Here is a 23,481-nt window from a genome sequence, read left to right as displayed (position 1 = left end):
GGGCCCCAACCAACAGGAGGCAATTTTCTGAGCATACTAGCGCGAAATGCGGCTCGAAACTTCGGCACAACAGGATCTGCCAGTGGAGGTAAATATACCCAATGTTCATTACAGCCTTTCTGCGTTGCGCCAGAGAGAATTTCTGTACAGCTTCCTACACAGCTGCCTCTGTACAGCTACCGGCGGATGAGGTATTTGTAAAGGAGCACGCATAAATTTGATGTGCAATTATTGTGGCTTTTCTGAAAGGCAAAAATCAAATCGCGAGGAAGCTCTTGTATTGGCGCTGGCCCTGTTTAGAAACAGGTGTCGATAATACCACCAAAAGCATCATTTAGGCGTCTACACAATGTGGATTCTTCATAATTACCTGGTGGTTGAATTTTAGCATACATATAACTTTTGGTGCAAACATTTTTTTTTCAGTTTCAGTTTATTGAGCGTTTGAAATGTTTTACAGAAGCAACTCTAGGAGGTCCCATAGTCAAAGATTGAGGAGGGGCCTCCAACAAAAAATACATAGAAAAAGTTTACTTAATACGGTTAACAACAGCAGTAGCAATCCTAGGAACAGAAAGTATTAACAAAAAAAGTCGAATCATAGTAATAACAACAAAGTATAAACACGAAAAGCAAATCCAAGGAGTATTATTCGTCGTACAGAATCGTAAAAAATATACAACACAATCACTTTCCCAAAAAGCGGTGACGAATTTTCCTCTTAAATAAATGAATGGAAGGAGATGATTTAATGGAGAGTGGCAGTGAATTCCATATTGACGAAAAAAATGCGAAAAATCTGCGAAAAAAATGATGACGTCGATCATATATAGGGTCGCCAACTCTCGAGTGGACAAATTCGTCGTGAGAAGGAGGATTAAGAAGGGGAGGGGATGGCGACAAGGTGTAGTTAATTTGTCTGGCCAACGTGGCTACCAATAAGGACGGAAGTATGGGCAATGATTAGTACCCACAACAGAACTATAGCCCCGCCAAAAATGAAGTTGCGTTTACGATTATGACTGCAATACAATGAACACCCTTTAACCCAGGTGCTTCTAATAGGTGGGCAACAGTTGGCCCGTTGTCTCCAACGGGTTGTGCCTTTGCACCGGACGTGATCGAACGATAGAGGTACTACACCAGCAAAAAAAGAAACAGTAGCTTCACATGACAAAGACAACCATCTGACGGATCACCACGATCCCAGATGATGAAGAGCAGCCAACTTCAATGAGCCATGAACGTCCTGACTGTCAAATGATGTGCCGCTAGACGGCCCTACACCTAATTTGAGACTATCCGGCAAACACAGCGGTATGAGCGAAACATGTCACCGTAGCCATAATCAAGGACTACTAGAGCTGGATCTGACAATAGGCTTACAACCGGCAGCTCGCACTCGGCTACCTCTCGGCATTCTCCAGAGAGAGCGGCCTCGTACACAGACTCTAGCCCTGTTACCGTAGCCAAGTTTCAGTGGCCCAGATTATTACAGTCTCATCAACTCTTTCCCGATGCCTTTTCGTAATGCCTTTTCAGGAATCCATGAAATTCATATAAAGAGGCTGATTGTACTCTGCAGATTACATGATTAGCTGATTGATGAAACGGATGTGATACATTGTAGAGCATATTTTTCTGAAGCCAGCCTGTTCCCTTGGTTGACTGAAGTCCGACGCTGCCTTATTCGATTGGAAATTATCTTCGTGAACATGTTATATAACACCGGAAGTAAATGGGCCTATAATTTTTTCCATTCTTTAACATCTCCATTTTTGTGGATTAGCATAATGTGGGCATGCTTCCAGTCCTAGACGAGCCTTGAAGTCGCAAGACATTTCAAATGAAGGCCCGCAATCTTTCCAAACATGATGTCGCCTCCAGCTTTGATTAAATCGACTGTTATTCCTTCTTCTCCTGCCGCTCCTGCTCGTTTCATGTCTTGCAGGGCCCTTCTGACTTCATCGCTAGTTGTAGGAGTTTATGAACCCTGTTCATTAGTGTTTGTAATTGAGGTATCCTGACCCCTCTGGGTACTGTACAGGTCACTATAAAATTCTGCCGCTGCTTTTACTATATCTTCGAGATTGCTGATGATATTCCCCTGCTTATCTTTCAGTGCATACATCTTGGCTTGCCCTATGCTAAGTTTTCTTTTCAGTGATTTCATGCTGCGTCAATATTTTAATGCTTCGCTAGCATTTATCAAGTTACGATTTCGAATACCCCTGACTTTCTCTTTGTTGATCAGTTTTGACAGTTCTGGGAATTCTATCTGATGTCTTGAGTTGGACACATCCATTCAATGTCATTGTTTATTAGGTCATGCGTCACTTGGAAGAGCTTGCCTACTGACTGCCTTGGTTTCTTACATGCAACGTCAATTGCTGCTTCTGATGCCAGCCTATTCAGCGTTTCAATCACTACCTTTATATTATCTTCATCGCTCCGTTGTAAGGCTGCACCTTTCTTTGCAAGTACCAGCCAATCTGATTTCTTTGCAAGTACAATTACAAAGTACACACTTTGCAATGGTTCTGCTTCTGTTACCCGTTCTGTGTCCAGGCTGGCCTGGTCCTTCTTGACCAATTTTACTCTTTCTGTCTTCATATTGAGGTGGATCCTAGCCTCACTAACCTATGATCACTGCATTTTACGCTACCTCACAGTTTTTCATCTTCCACAAAGCTGGGAATAAAATGCACTATGCTGGGATAATACCGCATAACAGCGATACTTGATCAGGCGTGGCTTTTGATGGCGATGAGTCAATTAATAACAACGACCTGCCTATTTTCGTAAAACCCACCAAGGCAGCTGTAGTTATTATTGACATCCGTCGACTTGGAGAACGCCGTTGTGCGAAGGTAACTTTCAGGGGAGGAAGCTCGGCATCACACGTTAAAGTTGGATTTTTTCGTCATCCAGTGCGACGTTTTGTTCCAAGACCACTTCAGTATGGCGACTGTTTGAACATCGGGCATGTGAGCGGAATTGCAAAAATTTAACCGCGTGCCCAAAATACTGGGAGCAGTACATCACTGATGCGCGCCGTGGGACTGACTTCAACCGTCCCATTTGATCTGGTGCCCATGAAGCATCGTCTAAAGACTGCACGAGGCACAAAACGGAGCTGAACGCCCTTAAACAAATGGCAAGAGGCAACTCAAGGCACAGAGCTGCCGCCACCAAAGTGCGATGGCGTCAAGCCCGCTGCAGACAATATTCGTCTGGTAAAAATACTTATACCACTGTAACAATACTCTACTTACTACAGCGGCTGCTCTCAAGGCGATTAACCGCACTGATAACACGATGTCTGCTGCTTAGTGAATACGTCTACTCTTAATGTCTGGCCTGCACTTCCGGCATTAACTCCTCCAGCAAATGACGGTGGACTACCAACGCACCATGACGGCACAGATCATGTGCAAGGTCAAGAAAAGCAAGTAAGTCAAATAGCCAAGTCTCTAATGAAATTCATTAGCATGGTGATAAGAGACATGCAAGCGCCATCTGCTTGGGGTGCACTGCAGGTGCTGGACGGCCTGGATCCGGTTCTTGCGAGCCTCGAATATCAAGCACAATGGCCCTATGGCCTCAGTCGTTCTTCAGAGCAGTCAAGGAAGCGTACATAATGCAGCGGAATTCCCATGGACTGAAATCCCGTATTGCTCATTTTCGCCTATATGTTCTCGCCAATAAATTCCCAATTATTGTTGTCTGTGAACCGTACCTACAAAAACCCGTCCGGATCTCAGGCTGTGAGCTTTATGGGTGATCGAATTGTAATGATGTTAGCAAGGAGATCATCTACATGCGGTGTGAATTGGCATATGTTGTGCATCCAATGCAGCCTCATGGCAGTAATCAGTATGTCTGTTTGACTGCGAGAAAGCACAAACTTCCGTTTAATTTAGTGGGCGCTTACCTTTTACCTATGTATATGACAACGTAACCGAAAATAAAAAGAATACGCAATTTAGCTCTCAGACATTACGAAAAGAAATCTGCTCTATTCATTGTTATCCAGTACAAAAGAAAACCAAAAGTTTCAACGGTTGGCCGTAGCAGATTATTGAGGTAGCGAAGCTTCTTTGTCTTGTGGGATGTCGTGTCTGCCGTAGGACGAATCCGAACATAAAAACGTAACGACTCTTTAATCAACTAACGGGCATACCAACGCTACGTTCGTCCCAGTTGCGGAAGGTAGAAAGCAGTCCTTCTCAGCAACGTAGACTGTTTTTGTAGCCACCGTCGGTGACGTATACCTCGGCTGACGCGGCGGTGGCGCTATGCTTTATCGGCCACGCACTCCAGCGTGCAGCTGTGTTATGCTGGGCCGGATGATAGGAAGACGGAGGGTGCGCAGAAATATGCGCGGACTATGTCGCCACAGTCTTATTTCATATGGTAGGTGCCCCTCTTGAAATTGACAATATTCGCCTTGACCAGGCGCGATGTTACCAATATATAGATTTCCTTGGCGATCTTTGTTGTCAGAAAGTCTCAAAATCTAAATCCTGGCACATTAGACCACGCAAAGCTGCTAGGACTCCAGTCTAGTAAACTAATTAAAAAATTGTACCGAGTGACAGGAGATTCTTGACAAAATGTCGATTCATGCCTCAACATTACAAGCAATTTTCTTTTGCTGCTATTGCGGCCGTTGTTTTCCAGGTGGCGGACTACTCAATACAGTGTTGAGTAGCGTGACCAGAAGCTTCGGTGCTCCCGGTACCGGCTCTACTGGTGGATTTCCTGGAAGTTAGTAATGGCTTTCTCTTTGTGTGATATACATCAGGAAAATTTCCCGGCCGAAACAGTTGTCTTGTTGCCTAAGATCTACTGAAGATGATGCATATTTTTTAATGAACTGTTTTAATATTCCTTTGTAGCAAAGCAGGAGTGTCAAATGGCGTCTATTTAGAGTTTCTGTAGGCCAGTGTGAAATATGTTCACATAGTGGACACCAATTTTATGTGGGTTTGACGACCAGTCCCGGAGTGACAACAGTGGACTGCTGTCGCCGATCGCGCTGATGCGTAACTTAAGCAGCGCATTATATGCAGTGCATTGTAATCATTTTCACACAAGCGTCTTAAAAATTAACATAAAATTGAGACAGTTCTAGAAAATTCTGAGCTACCGGATGTGAGTGGAATATGACAACGTGGCGTTCTGAGCAATCTCTATTTTTGGGCCCGTTATCGTGCGAGACAAACGCAGCTGTGAAGCATCTATAGACGTCGGAAAACGAGAAACTGCAGTATTTAGCACAAGATTCTAGGATTCCTTCAATATTACGAAACGAGAATCAGGCAAACTTGCCAAGCTGCTGAATGTTCGTTAGTCGCATGCATATTGCTACGAGCCGCTGCAGTAGCAAAGGATGATGAGAGGACTGACGAAGACGACGATCGCCGAGAGTCGCACGCACTGGCTTCATCTTGTGTGCCTTCCTTGTGCCCGTTGAATATATCTTGGCAATATGTTGTCAAGCGTCTTTTCTCCCTGTTACAATATGAAGGAAATTGTAGATGATTTCATGCAAAGCATAGAAGAAAAGTGGTCTATGTCAAACTGAGATGCAGGAAAGTTACCAGAAATGGAAATGAAGCTGCAGGAATAGCTAACTTACCGCATGGAACCCAACCGAAGTCTCTCGCATCACGCATGCGCCTCTCTAACGAGACGTTACCGTGGCGTATGGATGTTGCACATCCACTACTGTGGTAACTCCGTAGTCTCCTAGGGCTGATATCGCGCATAAACAAAGTTCATGGAAAGGTAATTTGCGGGGTGCTACTGAGGCAAATAATCAGCAAAGCGCAAGCGTAACGGGAAGATGTGGGTTTCGCTTCCACGTGGGCAAGTTGTTTATTTTTTGTCCACATATTCTATTGCAAAATTCGAAGTTTTTAAACAAGATATTATTCTCAAAATTTTAGGGAGACATAAACGGTTCACATATACAGTAGGAGGCCCCATTGTTCAAAAACGGTGAGCTCTAGAATAAGAAATAGACATAAATAAGAGAACATTATCGTTAAAGCGGTTGGAAATGCATTAGTACAAGTGAAAATAGCATATAGTAAAAACAAGAAAATTCGTTCTGTTACATCTATCAAAAATGAAGACCAAGACCTATTAGATAAATAAAAACGGAATAATTCAATTTGCCGTTTCCATATTATTTCTATACATTGATTTAAAGAGGCACAGGTAAATTTATTAATGCCTTCCATGGTTTCCATTTAACTTTGGTTCATGTGGTGGTTACTTGAACTTTAAGGAGAATATTTGTTGAAACAAAGCAGGCTGCAGTAATAACACTCTCAAATTTGCATTCTTGTGCCACAAATAGACAGAGATCGGAGTGGGCTGCTTAATAAAACAGTACCTATTAAACTAAAATAGTGGAAGTGCAGCAAATGACGCATGCATCGTAGTAACATTAGTTTCAACATTTCATTTGAGGTGAAGAAAACGTATTGTAACTCAATTTCAAAGTTATACAGGATGACATATTAAGCTCTTCTGCATCCGTCGTTACGAGAGCCTTGCAATCGAGCAAATGACAGAGTTTCTATTAACAAAATTATTTGTTCATTGCTTAGCCATGGCTGAACGTATATTTTTACGCGTTGATGGACACTGACGGCCAGGTGGTGCATTTGTCAACAATATTCTCGGAGGAGCTGGCGGAAACACTGGTGGACTCGGCTCTGGCTCCTCGGGTAAGAATAGTTTGAAGGCTCGTAATGGTCTTTTTCTTTATCGAAGCCATGGCTGAACGTATTTCTTTGCGCATTGATGGACGCTGACGGCCAGGTCGTGCAATTCTCAACAATATTCTCGGAGGAGCTGGCGGAAACACTGCCGCATCCGCTTCTCGTTCCCCGGGTAAGAGTAGTTTGAACGCTCTTTTTTTTTTCAGCGAAGGCGCTACTCAAACTGTTAACTGCTGGGCTAGTTGGTGATCTTGCATACTGAAAAGATTTTGCGCCAAAAAACAACACACATAAGAAAGACGATGGCATCACGGGCGCTTTTCAAACTGCTTTAAATACCATTGAGGGTTTGGGAAATAATAAAATTCACATCAGGTGCTTCCAGTAAATTTATTACTTTCTCAGTCAAGGTGGCAAGCGGCGATGCAGTTATGAAAATAAACAATAAACAATTAAGTTCTTCTTTAGGAATAGTGCAGGTATTTGAAAAAAAATAGGTTTTATTAGTGTTTCCTGAATCATTTGCAACCACTGAACATATTGCTTAGCCTGACATTTCTTGCGGTTATTGGTGATGACTTGTAGTGATTGCTTACTGAGGTCGCAAAACAGATGAGCAAGGTGTGGTTAGCGCGTTACCATTTTCATTGTAATAATTGTATTATGCGCTTGATGGCACACGTCAAGGAGATATTCCAAAACTTAAATTTGGATTTGTTATCGAACAGGAGTATGAAGTTGGTCCCACTGTACCCACTGTATATGTACATATATAGAGCCACTGTGCGTATCTATATATATATATATATATATATATATATATATGTATATATAGACTTGCCGCAGGTGGGACCTGAACCCAGGTTGTGGGTTCGGTTTCTACCTGTGGCACGTTGTTTCTTCAACCACTTTAATTTCCATTCATTCATCGTTTCTTTATTTCACTTATTAAGCACAAGTAATTTCCCCTATGTTGTCCTTGGTGTCAGTGTTCGTTGGCTTCTTATGATATGACTAATAAAAATCGGGCCCCTCAGTTAACCCCTTTTCTTCTCGTTTTTTACATAACGAGGGTCTCGAATCCGGCAACTTTGATACCTTCAGGTAGCATGTGTGGGTTTATTGACCAGTTGCCTTCACCCAAAAAAGATCACGTCCTCGTGCCGCCTGCGGCAAAAGGGACGTTCCACGTGCGCCGCCAAGGTCTGTGAGTGGTGGCGCTGGCTTAACACTTCCAGGGCTCTACTAGGACACATAAATACCCAAGAAAGTGTATGGGGAACGGCGCCGCGTTAGCTCAATTGGTAGAGCATCGCACGCGAAATGCGAAGGCTGTGGGTTTGGTTCCCACCTGCAGCAAGTTGTTCTTTCATCCACTGTAATGTCCTTTAATTTATCGTTTCTTTATTTCATTTATTAGGCACAAGTAATTTCCCCTATGTTGTCCTTGGTGTCAGTGTTTGTTGGCTTCTTATGACATGACTATTGCTAAAGAGAAAGATGAAATCATGTGGATTCACTGTTTCAGTCAGTTTCTTTACAACGGCTTCCCCAAGGCCCAATTCTTTCAAGTGCGCACGAGGAACACTTCCTTTCTCGACGTAAACTGCGAAGTCCAAAACTAAGCCGTCAGACGCCGCCAACACAAAATTCTTCAGCCCAACACTGTTCGATTTGCTTGGGACATACTGCCGCATTGGGTACATGCCAGTGAAAGGAATCATTTGCTCGTCCAGGCAGAGTTCTCGTGAACGGGGAAGCTCTAGGCGTGCTTTCCTGATTTCTGAAAAGGTAAACAATGGACCTCACGAGGAAAACCCTATTATTTTCGTGTTCTTTGTCAATTACAGACAGCCTGTCGGCAAAGTGTAGGTGGCTTCGAAGCTCAAGAAACCTATCGCGCTGCATTGCATTCGTGATTACATCCACACTTGTTGGCGCGACCAGTACATGCGTACTCGTGCTATCTTCGGGACACCCATTATTATATGAATGCCTGCAAAGGTTCGCATCTCATTTTTATTCATCTTAACGAATGTACCACTCCTGTCTTGAACATAACACAGATTAGACAGAGGAGCACAGGCATTCCAGAAGTCTGCTGGCAAGTATGCCAAAAAGTACACGTAAGGCGATTGCGGTTCTTCCACGCTAGTATCAGCTGCCGCGCCACTGAAGTTAAAGCTTGTGAACCTGGACAAAAGAAAAAGATTTCGATAAAAAATTCTACAAATTGTAAAGGCTAAGGGAGATATCTATTTTGAACTGAACATGCACGCGCTAAAAAAGGAACGATATAAATGCTCGTACGTTTTCGTTTTCCACAATGAACGTTTGGTTAATGGCTGGTTCACTCGCTCATCACGGTCTCCAGAGCCGCTGCTTTCCAAGTTGAACTCCTCCGAACGCTGTGCGGAGTTGTCGATAAATTCTGGGTCATCACAATCTGACCAATCAGCATCACTCTGCTCCAAAAGAGCCTGAATTTCTTTATCTGTGACATACTTCCTTGTAAATTCAAATAGAGCAACTGAGTCGCGAAGTACCCAAATGAGTATTCAGAATTGCAAGCACGCCTAGTATCTATGATTCTTTCAAAACTCGGACAAAACTTGTCACAGTAATAGCTTTATTGTGGCAGCTTTGTGATCACAGTTAGGAAGTTTAAAAAAAAAAGCACCGTAGGCCGAAGTAATGAAACTGCATTTACCATGCGGACGAAAACGTGCGTGTAGGCTGGAGGAAGCCATGTGTGACTCTATACTCTGCGGCCCGGCGAACAGACATAGCGCCATATATGTATATATATATATATATATATATATATATATATATATATATATATATATATATATATATATATATATATATATATATATATATATGATCTGCTCTAGTGCAATGAACACTGAATTGTTAGCGCTGTGTCCCGTCCTTTTTTTTCGTCGCCGATCTGCTTCTGCGCTATTGTGTAACCGTTTGTAAAGGTACCAACATTGTAACACGTTGGTTACATCAGATTCACTTTTGCCTTTAATAAATATGAAAACACCAGTTATGCCGCATTTTACTCTATATAGTATAATAATGTTAACACTCACTCACTCGCTCTATATAGTAACACGGAGCCGAAGGAGACAAGAAGAGGAGAATGGAGCGGAGCGAGTTTCGTGATCATCAGATGCTTCAGATCGTCCTATGTGTTCTTTAGCCTTTTCGCTCTTCGCGCCGTAAATGAATCCTTGACATCCGTAACAATACGTGTACATTTTAGGTTAGAGATTGATACTAAACGCCAAATAGATTGTTATCTAAACAAAAGAAATATTATTGATCACTTAAAAGGCTGAGTGTTCTTCTTTCGAAAACTTTATTTTTTTCTGTATTACCATCACTAGGTGGCGGGATCCTTGGTCCATACTTGAGGGGTGCAAACGCAGGGTCAACCTCGCCCAGCTCCAGTTATGCTGGTGGAACTAGTGGAGGTTTGTGATTTACTTCAGACTGGAATCTTATGTCGTGACGTCATGGCAGCTGTAACGCTCCATAGTTATTTTCCGGCCATATACAAATAGCTATTGATTTATATGATCCATTAGAAAAGTACTTAATGAGAGAGAATAATAATTAATGTATTACTTATTTTTACCGTGTAATTTGTTATTATGCACACATGGCCTCATCACTTTATGAAAAACGATTCTGCCCAGCTTTAGGATTTCCTTGAATTGCAAAAAAAGTTTCCATGCGCTCTACATAATGAATATATTCGCAGATATTTTCGAGTTTCGCGAACATGAAAGAGCAAAATTCAAGCCGAGACTGAGCTGGCGGTTCCACGAAGGCGCAATGGTATTGTCACTGCTGAATGGCTCACTTTTTTAAATTTTCATGTTGTTATGAACACCGCCATCCAGGGAATGGATTCCTCAACAGACTGATGCACAGTGTTAGTTCAAGCCTTGGCACCTCCAGTTCAAATTCTGCGGGTGAGTAAGTTTGAATGTAGGTGACGACTCTCTTCCTTCCAATGAAAACGGCAAGCTTTCACTTGAACTGCTTGGACCACAAATAGGAGGGCTATAAGACATATTTCACGACCGAAGCGAACCTATTGATCTTCTAATGAAGAATATAAATTAATGAACACCCTATCAGAATGCCAATATTATGCATGTTGAACTGCTGGAAATATAGGGAATAGCTTTATGTAGTCTGGAAGTTGGCCGGGCACTGCACTAAGCAGGCCATCAATTTTTATCTACTAAAACCGACATCGACTATCTGGACAGTTGTTGCATACTTAGCTTCAGTTAAACGTTTGAAGAATGTTATTCCCGAAGGACCACACTATACCACGAATTTGCTAAGAATATCCAAAGATTAAACGTAGGTATGTTTAAAGAAGCTTTGGCGGAATTCAGCTTTGAAGGGCATGTTCCGATTGCATTAGTTCTTTACACCAGGTATATTTCAGCGTAGGAGTGTTACCACCATGCTTCCGGCGCTTTCCCTTAGCAAACATTTTGCCTTGGGAATGGACAACGTAACTCAAGCCATATAATTCGCATAGCTCATTGAGCACATGACCTAAAATTTATATAAAGCTCTTTGCCTAATGCAATGTCGGACACATAGGCAAAGGGTATTTTTCTGGGTTGTGAAAAACTAAGCGTTATTATTTTGTGTGTTTTTTCCTTGCCGACTCCTAGGTGGCGGATTTGTGGAAAAACTCGTAAAGCAGGTGGCAGGTGGAAAGAAAGGTTGGTGCCTATTTCTGCTCTGATCAACTAAAGTGCAATTATTTTACCTTCCCACTACGATTGCTATCCAGTTACGAAATTCCCCGAGTGGTCTGAACGCTACATCTGTTTTTTTTATGCCCTAAAGACCCCATAATTCTTCAGTACATATTGTTACGTTGCAGATGTCAAATATCAATATGTATTTACAATATTTACAAGAGAGCCAACGAGGTGTAAACAAGATTAACAAGATGGCTGTCGAGACCGATTCCATACCTACCCGTCAAATCGTCTTCTTCTGAATTTGGCGCCACTCTTGGCTGCGCAGTAACACAACCCCCGCCTGTAAAGGGGCTGTCTCGGCGCTAACTATAAGGGTAGTGAACTCATGGCAAAGTAAGGCTTCAGCCGGGACACATGCACAAGGTCTGTAGGGACACGTGAATCCAGCGGAGCAACCTCGTAGTTCACGTCGCCAAGCTGACGCAACATCGTGTAGGGTCCTGTGTGGCGCGGCAGCAGCTCTGCAGACAGGCCGACGAGGGGACATGGTGTCCATAGGAGGGCGACGGAGCCAGGAGAAAATTCAACGTCCCGATGTCGTTCGTCGTACTGGACCTTCTACGCGGCCTGAGACTCAGTGAGCTGGGAGCCGGCAATCTAACGTGCCATGTGAGCCCGGACGAACTCGTATTGAGCACATTCAGTGAGAATGTTCGTCGAGGAAGGAAGCAGTGTGCCAAGGGGCAACCATGTTACTGAGCAACCAAGAGTGGAACCAGTCAGAAGACCATTTAACGTGTAGAGGTGGAATTGGTCTCGACAGCCATCTTATTTACGCATCTGTTCTCTCTTGTAAATGTTGTAAATACATATTTACATGGGACTTCTGCAACCTAACAAAATTATAAATGTGCAGTGAGTTGTGTCACTGCCACACTGTGGGACGAGCTTTTCGCTGTACGATCGTACCGGCCATCTAGCTTACTTGTCCCTTAATACGCAGTGCGGTTACGAAGTGCACGTTTGTGTCGAAAACGTGTATCGTGTATCTTTCAGCTTTCACTGGACTCTAACGACGGAGTAACTTTCTAATTCACTCTGCGAACAATCATTACGTCAATCGAAAGCAACTGCGCAGAACTTCCAACGTCGCCAACTTTTCTTATTGTGTAGCCAAACTGACAGAAAAAAATCAGCACATTTTTTCTTAAATCCTATTGTGAAGCCACTAAACATTTTTCGCATAACACTGTCGAGTGACCGTTACACAATAAAGGTACTTTGGAACAGTGTAAAATGAACTAAACTGGTGCAACACTTCTATGGAAACGTTTTACGTTCATCTAGTATGCGCGCATGTATTGAATAAAGAATAAGTTTACTGGGAGGGTGCAGAAAGCTTTAAGTTTACTCATATGTTTACCAAACAAAACCACGAATGACAAGTGATATTTTGTGTTTACCACTAAGGTAAAAATTCGGGACCGTTCAAAGGGAAAGGGGTAACTTGATTTTCGTGGACACGACAACGCGCTTGGTCTGCGTTATGCGGGAAATTTTTCCAGGAAAAAAAATAAATTCTGCGGCACGTGATTTTACATGTTCTCACCACGGCCAGTGACAATTACGTGACCTTTATACACGTAAAACAATAGGAGTTCTTCCTCCTGTTCCACTTTAAAACTTCTTGCAGAGTTAATTTTCTGAAACACACGCAACAAGTACAGATTCGTAGGAATGAGCCCTGTTGTAACATGTACTGTACTTTTTAGAGATGGCATGTCGTATTATTAACTTGCAGTTCTCCGTATCACAAAATAAAATTTATTACACACGATAACGTATTTACTGCTACACCTGCTAAAGTCAAGCAATTGAACTTATTTTGGAAAAGAGCCGCAACCACTGCTTTAAGACCCGTTCTAATGAGTTTCTAAAGAATGAAGAGAGCTCATGCAATTTGTAACCCCAAAGCGAAGTATTTTTTGGTCGCAATTTGCCGCAACGTATGACCTCTGTCAGTACAGTATGCGGCTACGTGCGCGTGATCACTTAGCTCCCGCTCCGTACAGCCACTTTCCGCCAGCTTTCTGCAGATCGTGAATAATAAAGTGCGGCCTAAAAAGTTCCGTACGAAGCACCTTTCTTTACTTCGAAGTAAAAAAAAATGTCACCAAATTGTTCCGTCTATCCCTTAAGTAAGTTGCTAAATGGAAAAAGAACCGTCGCGGAACAGACCAAAATTCCCCTAAGCCTATTGGGAAAACCGTTAAGGCGCGAACACTGCGTACAAATACGGTGGATGCTTTTGACTCGCGGCATGATTAGCTAGAGATCAGCCATATGGCACTAATTCTCGAAAATGTACGAGCAACTTCGTCGGACGTGTCTTGCCCTTAAGAGGAAGCAGTTGCCCTAGCTTAATTCTTGGAGATCGATTTACACATTTAAAGCATGTTTGCGTGCACTCGCGCAGGCCACAGACCTTAGACCACTGTTTGTTCGAGTCCTAAACCACTTCATTCTTCCAGTGTGTAAAAAGAAGAACAAGAACGAATGTTGCAACGCTCTTGCCTGTAAAAAAAACTAATATTTTAATGTTAGTCCTAATAAAGTGGCGTTATCAGAAAGAGGTCTCGGCGTTAGAGCTGCCGATCACCTGTGACCTATAATGATTTATTTCGTTGCCGGACTGCAGCTGCGCGTTCTTTGTCTTTGTAGCTGCCCAAACTGCTGCAGATGTAATGGTTTATGCAGTTAAACACGTGCGTTTGTCTTTGTTTGAAAGCAGGCTGACATTTTGTTGCGGTAACTTTAGGTAAGTGTCCCTCACACGTAACAAAAATATTAAAGGCACCATAGCTTAGAGTGCCAGTTTTCATGCTAATTCTGTCATTGTTAGCGGCAACTCAGGTGCGGTGCTTTTCGTTCTTATTCTTTTTTGCAATTTAGTCCTTCGACTATTACTATTAGAACATTCTTATATAGTAAAGAAAGATGTACCAAGCGAATAGCTGTAGGTGAGACCTCTAGTTAAAACGTGTTTAAAATATAGAACGTACTGATGTAACTAAAGTTTAAGATAGCGGAAAAGCAGAAACAAATATGTTAGCAATAATTAAGCAAAACATCACGTTGTTTAAGATTACACAAGAATGTGCAATAAATAAGATTTTTCAGGGATAAGACATGGATAAGACATGGGTGAGACTCGTTTAGTCCTCATGAAAACATCTTTTGATGACTTCAATATGGGCCGGTCTCGCTTACAGTCTTGTCTGCTCATGACTGTGTCCATATTATCTGCTTTACCTGCAAAAATTTGAGGTTTAGTGATATTGCGGCAGATCAAGCCATAATATTATGGGTAAAAATTGTGCGTGTCAAACCTTCAGTAAAATTAATTTGGGGCCGTTTCGTCTACCATTTACTGTATAAACGCTACCAGGAGATTAAAACGGAGTGACTGGGTGAACGGGTGAAGTTATCTTAATTATACAGCAAACCAGGCTAACTAATCTAGTGAAGAGTGAGCAAATTTAGATTTAGTATTTAGAAGGTATGACACAGCATCACTTGCAATCAGTCGCTTATTGGAGTCAAGGGGGCTGGCAGATACATCAAGGTGACTGCTTTATTCGTGTAGCAAGAGCGATGCCACTAAGAAAGCGGTGAGCTTTTTTGCATTTTTGGTTGTTGCGCTGACCCAAAGACCCGAGTCTGTTAACTTGAACCGCGGGTATTGCTGAAGCAAGCGACTCTTTGAATGTTAGCTGATGCATGCCAACCCGACACTCTACCGAAGATTATTGCCCATCTGGGTAACGTTTGCATGAGCTAGAAATGCACACGCCAGCCGGACCTTACTCAATGTGTGGTTTCAGGGCTGAGTGAGGCCGTGAGACTGCAATTTCCCAATATGCACGTCTGTCCATCGGTAGCTGGTCAGGAAATACGTGAAAGCGGAATGGATCAGGCCACCGTTGGCTTCAACATTTCCGCATGGTTGGAAACGAGTTTCGTTACCACGGAGGACGAGTGAGTCGTACGCTGTCAGCGCTATCTGTGACTTGACAGACGGGGCCGTTCTCAATTCGTGTAAAAGAATTATTGACAGGTTCCCGTAATCACAGCCCCCCGAAACTCAACTGCTCGTGAGTGGCTAGTAGAAAGGATGCTTAGGTAGAAGAAAATGCAATTTTAGGCGCCTGTAATGGGAAGTAAAACTGCCACTTAAGGCATAAATTGGCACCAAATGCATACATTTAGACATGTATTGCGTTAATTATTAGCAACTTTCGCTGCGCCTTTGAGGCTACATTATGATGTGCTATGGGAACATCGCCCATTGAATCTCTGTTTAGGGAAAAATTATTGTATTTTTCTTGATAAACAATGAGGCAAGCTGCGTACGTTACAAAAGTTATATGAAATTTTACCTAAATAGACATCATAAGAAAAAGTTGTAAAATAAGGAAAGAAGCAAAAGCCATTACAACTTTTTCAGTTTTCTCGTTGCGTCTTTTTAATTGAGTATTGCTTTCTAAGCAGAAAAGAAATGCTGAACATCCACTCAAGTTATCGGGATGTATGTGCACTTCGGAACGTTTGATGACTCAACGCACTCTGCAACTCCAGAATGTTCGCCGTTCAGAAACCCCTGACAGTTCTTTCAGCAAAGAAAACATGGGATTTTCATTCCAGACAGACTGAAGCTTCACACTTACTCTACCAGCATCAATTGCATTCTGGGCGGCGTTTATTATTCTCTGAAACATCCCAAATACACGACACATTCTGGATCAGAAGTGCGGCCGAGCAGTCAAGTTTCCCGATTATGTCGGCGAAGAACATCAAGTGGACACGCAAGAACGCCAGATCACCTTTGAGTCTATCGTCGCGTAGCGCAGTCTGGACTCTTCTCACTTTGATAATCTCGTCTGGCGCAAAGCTGTTAGTAAGCGTTGTTACACGGGTTTGTGGTAATAATTGGCCGCCTTCGCTCAAGTTCTCCAGCCATTGGTAATATTGCAAACAAACCAAGGCTAGTGAAAAACACGAAAAAATAAATAAATTTTTTGGGGCGGAAAATTCAATACACGGACCCAGAGTGACATAAACAGTTATAGGCACAATAAATGTACGAACTCAATTTTTCTAGACCCATATTTGGTGATTATGTGTTAAACAGGTACTATAGGGAGGCAAGAAAAAGAAATAATCGTTTGGCCTAAAGTTCCGATCTCTTAGCGATGAGAACTCCCGGGAATCTCGCAGAAGCGGCGTGCACGCATTGAAAGGGCCAGTGTTACAGCCGAACATAGAAGGGGATAAAATATCCCATAGTCTATTCTTACGGTTCTATGGCGTACGTGACAGAAATCTGCTGTCGTGGGCACCTCTGTGTTTTGGCGGCCAGAAAGTAAAGTTATTCAACGGAACGCGCCTTGTTGATTTCGTAAGAACTTATTCAATCAAGGAAGTTGATCAGACGACGGCGATAACTTATTTAGCTCTAACACTACAAGGAGAAAGAAGCAAATGTAAACAGAGCCATGTGAGTAACGCGTTGGCTCACATCTTCATAAAGTGCCAGTGACCGCTAAGTAACCTTAATTCTCATTTCAGGCTTCAATATACTCTGAAGATTGCCACTGCTCTCCCTTCTGCAGCAGCTTCAGCGTATTCTGGAGCCACGAAGAAACCATCTACAACCTGCTCGCGTGGTTGAATAAAATGTGACAGCCTTATTAGCACCAATTGCGAGACAGCAGTTGTCTTCTATTGCACTGTAATGTTCCCTAAATGTATTGCTGGCACATTAAAATGCTGCTGAAATATGTTGCAGTGTGGCTGAATATTTATTGATTGAAAAAAAAAAGTAAAAGCAAATGCAATGACTTTAGGTTACGAAGCACCACACAAATTATCACTTGTTGAAAACCGGCTTGAAGAGGATCGGTGTAGCTTAAGTTCAGAATGTTTCTTCTGAACAGCACTAAAATCGTTAACAAGTTTCGGATTATAGATATCGATTTTGAAGCTACAATATTTAGGTCAGAGCACTCTGATAACAGCAGCAATATTTTCATATATTCCACATACAGTCGAAGCTGTTTGGGAAATTAGGTTATAAAACACGTGTAAAAAGCATTACCAAGAAATTGAGAAAAGCTTGCTTCTTTCTTTCAATTTCTATTTATCTTAGAATTTCCAAAAGTTCATAAGAATGCCTATTGTCATAATCTGCCCCGATGCCTTAAACATGCACGCTTTACTTCGTTATGCAAACCTTTGTAGATTTACATTATTGCTTTAGGCATCTGAATGAAAATTTCGTTGAATTTCGATTTAAATGACGTAAATTCTGCTCGTTTAATTTTAACAGTGCCTAAGTCATAGAATTCATTTTGCCGCTTGAAGTTTTAGATTTCCTCCCGGACAGACAATATTTCGGGAACGTCACGTTAGCGGTTACCTACTTCTAACAACTTCAGTTCCGCAGGTGCAATAATTCCATCGAACCCGTTTGAAGTTCCCCCAGTGTGCATAGCAAATCTGTAAATCCTACAGCAATTACGCACACTATTGTTCATTAAATCCAGTGATGTTTAAGAGAGCATCGTGACAATCAAACGAATATCTAATGTTGGCGGCCCACTTGTATGGGTCTACTTCCCTGAACAGAATTCACGAGTTTTCGCTAAATGCGTCGAAATTTTCACTCGATTGAACCCTCTCAGCAAAGAAACAATAAACTTTGACACCTCTGTGTTGCCTTTTTCACAGGGCTTGAAAGAATAGACGGCCGTTCTCTTTTTTTAGTTTTCAGTTTGTGAAATCTCACAAGTGCTTTTTTGAATTACCATGAACAGTACACGTCATACACAAAATTTGGCGAGTGAATGGTGAGGCATAGAATGTATGGGAGGCGTATGAAGCAATGGACTCAATGATCAGCAACTAATGGACGAGAAAGTGATTCACTACGTGCGTGTGTGTACGTGTGTGTGTGTGTGTGTGTGTGTGCGTGCGCGCGTGCGTGTGTGTGTGTGCGTGCGTGCGTACGTGTGTGTGTTTGTGTGCGTGTGTGTGTGTGTGGGTGTGATTACACTTTTACACATTTCATGAGTTCTGCTCCCTAGGTGACGGAGAGGCTAGATCATGCAAGCAGGATGGTGGTGCTGCGTCAGGCATGTCCTAAATTTGGCAGTGATGCCAAACGCAGGTTGGTAGTGATCTCATTTTCAAGCCGCATGGGAGGCTTAAGCACACGACAACCTTGCCACGGTCTTAAGTTATAATAGTGCCATAATGGCATCGTCAGCTTGTCGACGTCTTGGAAAACTTTATCGTCGCCGATACTGCCAAGAAAAAGTTTTGTCTTATCTGATTGTGTACACAACTTGAATTCCTCACGCATCTGCCCCTACTTAGATATTGGGTACAACCATGAAAGGCAATAAAAGACTTTAGAAATTCCTTTCCTTGCCGGAGATTGCGTTATTCTATGATTGCGTTATTCGTTTATTTTTCATGCGCAACTTCAACTGCATTCTCATGGTCAATTTATGGGTTTCAAATGTCGACAGCAACCCACTCAGGCTCGTATTCAAAACCCACTACGTATGCAGGGGCGTTTGCAATATATATTAGTGAAGGCAGTCGGTCACTTAGAATTATAGGAAAAAGATTCGTGATTTCAATTTTAGATTATTCACTGTCTAGAGGCGGTTTATAGAACGAAACTCTCAAATATATATAGGCATATGCATATATTGAAATAATATGGAAGAAGCCACAAAGAAGATGTTTTTCTTCGCACTCGATTCTTGCGTTTCTTTCTCGTTGCGGCATTTTTGCAACATTTAGAAAAACTGAAACAGCCACCAAAATCGGCAATTGATGAGCACAACAGAGGATGCTTTGTTTTGTAAGCGTTGCTTGAACTGCTGTGGGGCTTTCACGAACATTAAGAATGTTTTTACAATATCTGAAGCCTGTTCGCCTTCGCTTGTGCAGAGAGGAAAGAGCGGACTTGTTGGGGCGCTGATGTGTACTACTTACAAAAGCGTATCACAAGTGCATAGGTGGAGCTTGTGCAGGACGCTGCGAGAGTGTTCACTCAACCACGAGTGAAATTAGGGTGTTGGCCCACTGTCTGTGAACAGTTTTGCACAGCTGGAGGCTGCTGTACTTCCCATGCAGCAGATTGGCGCTGTCTTACGCCACCGTCTCTGCCAGAAACGTCTTCAACTTGACATCAATTCATGCAGCTAAACTCGTGTGCATTCACACCCTACGAGGTAAAGAAAATTTGTTTACATGATTATGTTGCCAGGTGATCGAGCCCAACGTCTGTATCCTAACCTATCCCGGTAGAGCATACGGGATATGACAGTTTGCTGTCACTGATTTCTGGGTTGGCACTGGCCACCAGGCCTAACAGCATTTACATGCACTTTAACATGCGTTCGTAGTTTGCATGTTAGCTTAGACTGACCTGTGGCAGCGGGTCACCTTAGAACCGTTTGACTCGCAATATCCTCGGCCTCCCGAAAGCTCTTACATGAGCTCAACAAGCCGAGTGTCGTAGCATTTGTCATGCTCATGCACAGATCTCTGTGCGTCATGAGCTTGGTGCGCGCCTGTTAAAAATGATATCTTGTACTTTGAATGCCCTGCAGTCATGGCAGTTGTTATTCGGGGCACGTAGCTTCCATGCAGGGCAATCTATAGAGACACACAAGCGATGGTCAGTCAAAGCACTCATGTCAGTAAGGTGAGTGGGTTGTATTTTATAGTCATGTTAACAGTAGCTGGAAGTGCAAAAGTAACTTCTAAGAAAGAGAAGAAATGGCCGAATAATGGGTAGACAGGTATTTTGGATGTTATAACAGCGCTCCACACTGCTTTGTTACCATCGCTGAGAAATTACTTCTTTGGGGCTGCTGTTAAACCGAGCGACCACTTACGCAATTTTGTTCCCGACTGCTTGGCATCGGTTTCACGCAAAAGACCGATAAGTGCATAGCGCTCGTATGTGGCTTGTGGAAATTGCGCGCCCACCTACTTGGCGAAAACGCTGATGGAAGGACACATGTTATTTTGAGAAAATGTATCAACGAATGTGGGGGGGGGGGGGGGTTAATGTGTTCTGCAGTGGTGTATTCTACACTTTCGTGTATCATGACTTCGGATTTTCTTGTAGAAGGGCACGAGTAACAAAGCTAACCCGTGCTATATTGCTTTAGAACAAATAGCTAAGGTGTATTAGAGCATCTGCTGAAGAAAGTGCTGCAGAGGATCACTTGTTCCATGGTATAATACAACACTGAGCTACATAAAAAAAGCTTTTAAATGCCCCTGTAACGTTTCATAAACCGTAATTTGGTTTCATTTTGAGCTGTCGCAGCGGTCACAAAAAATAGGCAGGGAATTGTGCGGCGAAATTCTCATATGTCCGTTAGTAAACAAAATAGGACTATTCTTATTGATTAAAAACTATTCATTTTCGCAGCTCCACCAACACTATGTCTTAGAAACTCCTCCTCCCCTACAAGATTATGGACATTTCCTGCAATTCTTGACACCATTCGCCACCGAATCACCGAGGAGACATCTGTGGCCGCGAAACAACATGTATCACTGTACAACGCATTGAACATGCCTAATATATATGCTTATGTGTACCCATTCTTTAATGGTTATCGAAAGTATCCTGCTTATAATACTTAAATTGATCTGTAGTTAATGATGAGAAAGTATCTGGTTGAAGAAATTTACTGCAGGTCACTGAAGCGAGAGACTCAAGAAAGGCCGTTCGGAAAAGTATGACGCAGTTCATACTTTTTTCTTTTCACTTCTCGTTCGCTAGCGGCTAGTTCGCTTCTAAATATAAATGGGGGGGGGGTCTTGTTATGGAGCTAAAGAGCTGGCGTGGAGCACACACTTGATAAAAACTATCGATAGAACTTGAGAATACAAGCAATTCGTAGTGAGATAGCGTTACAAACGAACAAATCATCTGATGTGTTCTAATACATGTACCAAAAAGCTACCTAGGAATTCAGCTAAACTAGGGCTGTGGAACTTATGGCCCACGCAAAGATATTTATTGGGCCACGGCGGAATTGAAGCATCCATACATGTCTGCTGGTTCAGTAAACAGCGCTTTATCATGTCAAAAAGTAACAACTATATTGTCGTCTTATACAATACACTCATTGAACTGTCGTCGACGTCAAGCACAGGAAAAAGCATGATAAACAATAAAAAATGTGTTGTAGAAAGAGAGATTCGAGTGCGAAAAATAACCTCCTTCTCACTCCTGTGACTCACACGACAATCAAAGACGTGCTAGCGACATTATCTTATGCCGCTGAAAACATGCACGATGGATTGCATAATCGCACGCGAAGCATGAAAGTTTTCACAATAGGTTGAGGCCAGTGTTACTGCCGAACTTGGGTTCAGCCCTCGCTGATTCTATTTGGGCAGCCTTGAATAAACCAATTTACTTTTCTCGAGCTTTCACCTTCTTGCCTGCCCATCATGCTCTTAGTCACGTTTTTTCGACCAGTGGAGAAATTCGATTCAGATAGGTCCGTGATTCTTTACTTAACCATGGTTGAGTATAAGTAGTAGTTTCAATACTGGAAGAGTGTCGTATTATATGCACTTGATTAACAAGGAAAAAAAAAGAGTCACTCTGTTTGCATTCATCTGGTTCCTTCATAGCGAGGGTCTTGCCTTGCTGCCATTAAATAGCATATGAGGGTTTATTAGGCACTCGCCTGGTCTCCAAAGCAGACGTTTACGTCATGACGTTGGGCAAAAAGGAAGTTCCCCATCCGCCCACCACGGCTTTGAGTGGCGTTGGCTAATATTCCCAGGGCTAGACCTAGTACACATAAATACGTAACATAGTGGACGTGTTGATGGCGGTCGCCGTAGCACAAATGGTAGTGCAACGCACGCGTAATGAGGAGGTTGTGGGTTCATCCCCCAGCGGCGACAAGTTATCTTTTTGTCCAATTTGGTCTTGCATTTTTTTCACGATTTAATACATTTCACTTTCAGCCGGAGCTAATAAACCCTATGCTTTCATTGGCTTCCTTGCCTGTTGGTTTTGTATGGTCGTGATTAAAAAAGTGAGCCCCTCTGTTTATAGTCTCCTCATTCAATATTGATGGAAAAACGGTGTTTAGCAGACTGTTTTGATTTCACAGTTTGATGTCTTTTCGCTTTAAAGCAAGAGATATGCGTTTAAACTCATTGGATGCTTCAAGAAAACAATTTTGGTTACTATTGTAACACAGAGCTCCTTACATCGATCTCGCGAGCAATCGTTCCTACAGCCATTGTGTCCCCTTGAGCTCTGTAAAAACATGTGAGCAATGGATTGTTCACCTGTTCAATTTGCCTATCACGCCATTATGCGTATGCGCAAACTTATGCTAGCCGCCTTGGACAACACTACATAAAAGAAAATGTGGATAACTCTTCTGACAGCTGTCCTTCGGGCGTGGCTGTTGTTTGAAGGGAATAAGTAGCAGTTTTTATGAACTCATAAGTGGGCTACTTTTATTGAGAGCAGTTCCATGCAAGCACACTTTCAACGGCGTTCGCCATAAGCAATCAATTTTCTTCAAAGGCGGCCTGCACCGCCTGATGCCACATGTTAACTTTGTGCAATGAGGCTCTGCAATGCGTACGTCGCTATAGGTATATAGTGGACCAGGTTTCTCCTCGGGGTTGACGACGATTGAAGAAGTAGGAGCGCAGACGTTACAATATGTATTGTTCCTTACGAAAGTGCCTAGGTAGGTCTTAAACCATTACCACGCAAAATGATGGCGATGACAGTGCTGATGCACTTAGATGCTACTGGGTAATATGCTAGCTAATAATAGTCGAACAACATTAGCGCTGTAAAACAAGGACAGAGTGATCTTAGGTGTTCTACTGTACTATCCGCCAAATTCCGTTTCACA

The 23,481-nt window shown here is 42.6% G+C and overlaps 1 protein-coding gene across 4 annotated transcripts in view; it reads left to right on the top strand.

Moving 5' to 3' along the window:
• The window catches only part of LOC139050392 (uncharacterized PE-PGRS family protein PE_PGRS10-like), a 28,309-nt gene extending 10,990 nt beyond the window's left edge, over nucleotides 1-17,319 (top strand). For 2 of the 4 annotated variants that reach the window (XM_070526690.1, XM_070526687.1), the window contains 8 exons: nucleotides 2-88; nucleotides 4,684-4,770; nucleotides 6,672-6,743; nucleotides 6,838-6,909; nucleotides 10,136-10,222; nucleotides 10,655-10,726; nucleotides 11,450-11,500; nucleotides 17,114-17,319. In XM_070526690.1, coding sequence (XP_070382791.1) covers nucleotides 2-88; nucleotides 4,684-4,770; nucleotides 6,672-6,743; nucleotides 6,838-6,909; nucleotides 10,136-10,222; nucleotides 10,655-10,726; nucleotides 11,450-11,500; nucleotides 17,114-17,130 — 545 coding nt within the window. In that variant the 3' untranslated portion in view covers nucleotides 17,131-17,319. The remainder of the gene's footprint in view (nucleotide 1; nucleotides 89-4,683; nucleotides 4,771-6,671; nucleotides 6,744-6,837; nucleotides 6,910-10,135; nucleotides 10,223-10,654; nucleotides 10,727-11,449; nucleotides 11,501-17,113) is intronic. The other 2 variants (XM_070526688.1, XM_070526689.1) reach the window with 2 other exon arrangements.
• Nucleotides 17,320-23,481: the final 6,162 nt, after the last annotated feature.

The sequence above is a fragment of the Dermacentor albipictus genome, chromosome 10, assembly GCF_038994185.2.
Source record: "Dermacentor albipictus isolate Rhodes 1998 colony chromosome 10, USDA_Dalb.pri_finalv2, whole genome shotgun sequence".
In the NCBI taxonomy this organism is placed as follows: Eukaryota; Metazoa; Arthropoda; class Arachnida; order Ixodida; family Ixodidae; genus Dermacentor; species Dermacentor albipictus.
This window is presented reverse-complemented; position numbering and strand designations above follow the sequence as displayed.